This window comes from Adiantum capillus-veneris, chromosome 14 (genome assembly GCF_014529385.1).
Source record: "Adiantum capillus-veneris isolate H3 chromosome 14, ASM1452938v2, whole genome shotgun sequence".
In the NCBI taxonomy this organism is placed as follows: Eukaryota; Viridiplantae; Streptophyta; class Polypodiopsida; order Polypodiales; family Pteridaceae; genus Adiantum; species Adiantum capillus-veneris.
In genome coordinates this window covers 22,947,921-22,955,425 of record NC_140944.1, presented here as the reverse complement: position 1 = coordinate 22,955,425, position 7,505 = coordinate 22,947,921, and the positions used below count along the sequence as shown (strand labels likewise).

General features: G+C 40.9%; 2 protein-coding genes across 2 annotated transcripts; both read right to left on the bottom strand.

Moving 5' to 3' along the window:
* Nucleotides 1-1,214: 1,214 nt before the first annotated feature.
* On the bottom strand, nt 1,215-1,595 carry LOC147442083 (uncharacterized). The gene has a single exon (XM_086529328.1). It carries the CDS (start codon nt 1,593-1,595, stop codon nt 1,215-1,217), a length of 381 nt encoding a protein of 126 aa, XP_086385454.1.
* A 1,497-nt stretch (nt 1,596-3,092) lies between these two features.
* LOC147442082 (uncharacterized) lies at nt 3,093-3,539 on the bottom strand. The gene has a single exon (XM_086529327.1). It carries the CDS (start codon nt 3,537-3,539, stop codon nt 3,093-3,095), a length of 447 nt encoding a protein of 148 aa, XP_086385453.1.
* Nucleotides 3,540-7,505: the final 3,966 nt, after the last annotated feature.

Sequence of the window (7,505 nt, the reverse complement as noted above, 5' to 3'; positions counted from 1 at the left end):
CTGAAAACTGAGCAAAAACTCAAGTACAATCTCTACCATAAACCATAACACTACTCAATGCCAATGAGCAGAAATGCCAAAATAGCTCCACATTTTCACATACAATGGCAATCCACACTCAACGTACATCAACGGAGTGACCGCGCATAAGCAAACGCCAAAAGATTTGCAATCCGGAAATTTGATCAATGCGAAAACAATGCTCTCAAGAGAGCTCACCGGCACTTGAAAGTGCTCGCCAAAATGCATGTATAATGGGCATCAACCATGCGCCATAACCATATGCAAACCCATTCACAAAGACCATGAATCCAAGCACAAAATCACTGCCAAAGTATCCTGTGAAAACCAGTGAAATAAGCTCCATCTGTGTGCTCCAAAAACCGTGTCTCTCAAGAGACCGCTTCGATGGTGTGTAAACGTCTTCGTACTTCGTTGCCCAAATCCACCAAAAAACCTCAAATCACAAGCTCAAATTGCATCTTCAGCTCAGAATTGATGCACCTAACTTCGAGCACATGCCGTGCTTCCAAAAGTGCATCAAACTCTCACACTATGTGAAAACAAAAAACCTGCAATTTCTGTATACAGTCAGTCTGAGCTGAATATCATCAAAACGGTGAGGAGTTTGCAAAACATTTCTTTTGCAAAGTTGTAGACCACGTCAAAACGGATGGGCAACTCGAACAGAATTCTCAGATCTGCATTCTACAAGGAGAAAAACGAATCTGAAAACAATGCTGCTGCGCACACAGTTTTTAGGGCAGCACCTTCACTTACACACAATCTTCCACACTCCTTTCTAAGCTTCCACAAGAGCATGCATCACTCTCAACTGAGCTCACAATCTCCCATTTCATTCTCACAAAGCTTCCAAGATTTCTTAATCTCTCCACCGCCGAGAGCAAGCGAGCTATCGCCTTGAAGCTCTCAAAGCCGTCGTGCTCTCCGCGGTCACCATAGCTCTGATACCAATTGTGAGTGCGCAGATGCGGTGCGTGTGCGGAGAGTGAGAAGGAGAGAGAGAGAATGACACAGGATGTGGGGTGGAGCTCCCAATTCTCACTGTGTGAGCACCATGTGAGAATGTGAGTGAGAGCTCCTTATTCTTTGTATGTATAAAGAATAAGGAGATAAATGTGGGCAGCCGGACACGAGTAAAGCACGGTGAGGCACACCGCCTTTACCTAACATGTTTCAAGGTCTCCATATATTCAATCAATCAATGCTTGCAAATTATTTTGTGGTAGCATTATGCAGGCCGACAAATCCACATTATCAAGTATGTCCCCATCACAAACATCACCATTACCAATATCAAGTGTCCATTGCACATACTCTCTTTCAATAACATTACTGAAACAATTGACCACTCGCATATTCTGTGTTAGATGCATGATTTCTGTACTTTGCCAAATGTATGAGTGGCACAAAGATGCATTAACAATGTTTGCTCTTCCTCCTTTACACACAGCAGGTAATATCTGTCTGAAATCACCACCAAGGAGGAGAACCTTTCCACCAAACAACATGTTATTTTGCATGACATCTCTTAGTGTCTTATCAAGAGCCTCAAAAGCGTGTCTATGAGCCATGGGGGCTTCATCCCATATGATCAGTGAACTCATTTGCAACAGCTCAGCAAGCTAGCTATTTACTTTAATGTTACATGTGGACTCAAAATTTATATCAATACGGAGCTTGAATCTAGAGTGTGTTGTCCTTCCGTTGTCGAGAAGTTGTGCTGCAATACCGGACGATGCACATGCCAAAGAAACTTTGGACTCTCCACATATCCGAGAGAGCAATGCATTGTAGAGATAAGTCTTTCCCGTTCCACCTGGCCCATCCAAGAAAAAAATAGTCCCTCTCTCATGCCAGCTGCTTGTAAAACTCGATTGTAAGCTTGCCTTTGTCCAACATTGAAAGATGATTCCATTTGAGCAGAAAATACTCTTTGTTCCTCTCTGTTATACATGAACTCTTCAGCAAGCACTCCATGCTCACTCATAATTTGCAATGTGTGATCCACCTTGGGCATTCCAGAATAATCCAAGAGCCTCTTTCCATAGTGTTGAAGCATTGTCTCTAAGTTTGACAAAGCTTGGTTTTGTGCCATGTGCTCACAGATATACGCATCATTTGTGTGAACCCTCATATGATATACATGGTCCTCAGAAAGCTCCTTACAGAATCGATTTCACAATGCACCAGGATGTATCCGATCACAAAAAACCAGAATGACTACAAATAGTAGGCGTAATTGTTTCCATGTTTGTTGAAAAGAAGCTTCTTCCAAACAAAGAAACCATTCATCATCAACTTGCAATAATCCTTGTGCATATATGCTTCTTTAAATGTGTCATATACTTGTCCATTGAAGGTTCTAATATCCTCAAAAGACTTACATCCTTTGCACATGTTGAGTAACATATGCAAATAGTACAAATCTCCAGCATTGGGAACAATGTGGTACATTCTTCCAATCATGTCACCAATATGTCTTTGAGTCCACGTTCTACTTGCTTGCTTCCAAACCCACTTTGTTGGGAAGTCTATGTACAACAAATCGTTGGCCTCTGGATATTTTTTATTTGCAACAAACCACTTAGTTAGCGTTGTCTTTTTGTTGACCTCTCTCTCCACCACACTCTGTACAGTCGCTCTGTCATTGAAGATGACTTGATTTTGATGAGGCAAGTGAACTTGGAGCCTTTGTATGGCAAGTTTCTCTTGATGCATGTGAAACCCAAATATATGCCAGATAGTCTCAGATGTTGATACATACAGAGCATTAAGATAGTTTGTAACTTCATTTAGAAGCCCTTCACTATCTTGTAGAACAATAGTGGCCCTGTCATGTCCCTTATACACATACTTGTAGAGATATTTCACAGCGGTTATAGTGGAGCAAACCTCCACAGTGATATGTACATTGTACCTTATTCACAAAAATGGATTGTATGGAACAATCCATTTATTGCTCATTTGCCCTTTATTACAAACAGTGTAATTTTCATGATCCCTCTTCATGTACGTTGGGTATCCATCCCTAGCCACAGTAAGTCGATGCACTAAAGCTTCGAGGATATTTAAACGTGCACTTTCCCTCTTTCATACATGGAGCATTCTTTATTCAAGTTTCCATACGGGCCATGCACATTACACCGACTGATAACATCATACAACTGTGGAAACATTACCTTATCAGGGAGCTCCGCACACACAATCTTATCATAATGCAATGTCTCTGTTGGCTTATGCTCGGATGCAAGTATCAATAGAATGTGAGCATGAGGAAGGCCTCTCTTTTGGAACTCAATCACAAAAATGTGTCCAATGATCTTTCCCAAAATAGCTCTCTTAATCAGCAAGCCCATCAAATCCTTGAGCTTATGGTAGAAAACACAGGCAGTAAGATCAAGACAATCATTGGATGCCTGTCCAGGCACTAATGCATCTTGTATCTCCTTCCATCCAAGATTACATGTGAATGTAATGAAGAGATCAGGTTTTACTCTCTTGCGTACAATTGCCATGGCATCCTAATACAGCTGGTGCATATAGTGAGGGCCACCAACATACAAAGAAGGCAATACAACCCTTCTTCCAACATTAGCACCCAATAACGGTTCTCTATCATCCCTTGTTCCATCTCTTGCTCCAACCATATTTGTCAAGCCCTGATACACCTCACTATGAAGATCACTTTGATGATTACGAACCCACAAAAGCCTCAACTCCTCCATACAACTATATGCATCAACAATATATTGTTGCAGTAGCCTACCACCACGTAAAAGACATTGTGTCGTGTCATCTCTAATTTGCAATCTATACTTGTAGAAATCCATTGTAGAAATATACTTTGTAGTTTCATTTACTCGCTCTTTGCTTACTTCCGCTCTGTTCACTTGTGGTATGTAAGGATTCCAACCTTCTTCACCATTTGGAAATAGAAACACATATAATAGAGGCATGTATGACCTATGGCAATTTGAGATTCTTTTTAGACCACCACCCAAAAGATTCAACACAATATCACGATGGCCAATGTTGGTCTCTTCACCCTAACCATGCATGATTGCAGCAACTTCCACACTTGTTGGAGCAACATACTGCCAGCCATTTGTACGCTTCTCAGTAATGACCATCCTAATCTCCGGAATATTGGAAGTTTGAACCCTTGTAGCAAACCCCCTAAAAGCTTGAACATACAAATTTACTCGATGCATCATCGATTGCAAGCTTTCCAAAACATCTAGTTTGAGTTTAGAAACATGACTCGTTCTGTTTTGCAACTCATTCTCGGTGTCAAAAAAATACAAGTGAGCAAAGCGAGGGATTTGACCTGATCGTTCTTCTGGCATCAATGGACCAATGTTATGATAAATAGATCCATGCACTTTGAAGGTATAGATTCCTTTTCTTTGGTAGAGAGATTCATCTATATGAGCTCCCAAAGAAGCAAATGCCAACACACTATTGTATGCTCTGATATGTTTCAAGAATTTTCCACTTCTAGTATTACCCCCGTGCATCAATTCTCTTAATTCTAAAGGAGGTTCACTTAATGGAGGCAAAGAAACATTTCCTGAGTTGCAACAACTCTTCCCCACAAATGTGCGAATGGTCTTTGCTTCTGTTTTCCAAGCTAAAGCACCACAAAAGGAACATGCAAAATCCAAGTTGCCTATGTTGTGAAGAATACACTTTTCATGAGAAAGAGACAACATAGAGATATGCATCAAGGAAGTGGTCTCAGAATATAAGTAGGTGATAGATAGGCAATGTTCTCAACTTTGGAGTAATCTCCCTCTCTGCAGACAATTACAGGCTCCTCAAGAACATCTCCATTATTGGCTTCCAAATTGCCTTCCAATTCAATCCCTACATAACTTTGCGGGAGCATTGACTTGATATCTACATCCAATGCAATCCTTCCCTAAGGAAATTCATTGCATCGATTCACATTTATCAAATGCTGGCAATCTTCCAAGCAAGGCACATTAATCTCCCCTAGAGAATGTCGAACTCTATCTCGCGCTGTTGCACGCGTGTAGCTCGAGAGGCTTGACATATCCTACTATATCTTGCATGTCCAGAAGACAAAACCTTTAGACCAATAGCCATCTATCCAAAAAAGAACTATATACAGGTTAGTATCTAGAGAATTAAGAAGAGAGGATGGAGAAGAAAGGATTTCCCAACTATGTCTATCTTTCTTTGAGGGAGTCAGTGAGAGAGGCTTGCCAACCCACATGGTAAATGTCTATATACTTCTATATATGTCTCTCTATATCTCATCTAATTACTACTAAGGATATAATTGGGGGAACAAGTCCATTAGATTAGCCCATTGACAATTTTCGGTTAAGGCCTGAGTTTCTGCTGGCAATTTCCCACTGCGGTTACAACACGCCAGTCTGCACATCAACCGGTTTCTAGCAGTCAATGCACATGTGCCTGTTTTGCACCCTTATTTTACCCCGTCCAGTTTATATAAATAAATCATTTATTATGATTTAAATGATTTATTTTTGTTGGACTTGGATGATGTTTGCGTGACCTAGCCACTCAAAAGATTATAAGTATTGTTCATTGATATAAAAGGAGCAGAAGCCCTAATGTTTTTCCATCTGCAAGTTGGGAGCACTAATGAAGAGTAGAGCTTCCTAGAGCTTCTAGACACTCATCAATCCGCCGACATTTGTGGGTCTAGCAGCAGCGATTATCTATATTTTTTTCTCTAGTTGAGTTCATGATGGCTGAGCGATGACCCTAGCGCTCTTGTGTGCAGTAGATCAGCATAGCATTTTGCAGATTAAGCCCCGTACCAGCCATTGCAATAGGATATCCAACATTTGCAAAATTGGTCAACCCATTATTGGCCATTGGTAACCCACATCAAGATGGATTCAAAGGTGCATCCAAATCAGCCCCGGAGTGCTTCATTATGAAGAGTTACCATGGTGACAGTCCCCATTTGAGTTGGTAGAGTTTCATTGAGGCTTGAATTGTTGTGTACATTCCCTTTACGCAATCAAAAGCAAATACCACATCGGCAATGGTGTGGGGGCCCCTTGTTGAGAGGGTTGGTTGCGATCCAATCGGGTGTCAATCTCCTCTTCTCTATATATCTCTCTATTTTCATTCTCTTGCACCTGACACCAAGGCAATGGCAAGCACGACTTTTGCTTTTAGCAACCATTGACTAACAATATGATCATGAACTCTTGTGCCCATATCAGCATCTTGTGTAATGGCACATGCCTTCACTCCGTAAGTGTACGTGATTGCATATGGAGCGATGCCCTCTTTTTGCATCTGCTGAAAATGGCCCAAAGCTTCCTAATCCTGATCCTTTCCTTCAAGATGCGAGTGCATGTGATTGCATTGGGAGAGACACTCTCGCTTTGCTTCTGCCAAAAATAGCCTAGAGCTTCTTGACCCTACCCAAATTGGGCATATCTGGCAATCAATGCATTCAAAGAGACGGCATCCTATATAGGAAGCTCTCTCCCACTTGTTGTGCTTTATGAAGTGCTTCACATTTGTCATACCTAGAAATAAGTTCAGACATTGCACAGACCTAGAATACGATTCCACCTCCCCCTTCCCATATCGCCTTCTTAGAATGTTTTGGAAGCATAGTTTAAGAAATCTCTCTCTCTCTCTCTCTCTCTCTCTCTCTCTCTCTCTCTTTGGATGCATCCAAAACATAGAGAGAGAGAGAGAGAGAGAGTTGGTGCATAAAACAACTTTGGAGAGAGTATAGTCAAAGTTGTGGAAGGAAACTATGAGAGAGGGAGAATCAGTGTAAATAGGGGCTACCATTGTGGCTTAAGCGAGAAGAAAAAGTCTAAAAACCCACATGAAAGAGCTCTCCAAAGGTATCTATATTTATATCTATACTATCTATAGATACTTACTAAGTATACTGGGGGGAGAGAGGGAGTTTGTGCAAAACATTATCATGAACACTACTTTGTGTGTGTGTGTGTGTGTGTGTGTGTGTGTGTGTGTGTGTGTGTGTGTGTGTGTGTGTGTGTGTGTGTGTGTGTGTGTGTGTGTGTGTGTGTGTGTGTGTGTGTGTGTGTGTGTGTGTGTGTGAGTGAGAGAGAGAGAGAGAGAGGGAGAGAGAGAGATTCACTGCAACATAACTTGATTAGAGTAGAATTTATTTAACTTATTGTTCACATTAAAGTTTCTCATATTGTTTGTGTAGAGTCAGTAGATAGGAGAGAAAGGTAGTGAGATAGAAAGATTGTAGGATGTCATGAATGTCAGAATATATATAAATAATGTCAATTGTTTCTCTGTAGCATTCTTTAGTCACTAAGGTTGCTAGATTTTGTACCCGGTTAATACATCTCTTTTAGATGATCAAACGATGCACATGTATTGTAAAGTTCTATTGAGTTATGGCTTGTTGAATGATTTGATCGAATTTAAAAGTCATCAGGATGAGTATGTTGAAACATTGGTAAATTGTTGAAGCCATT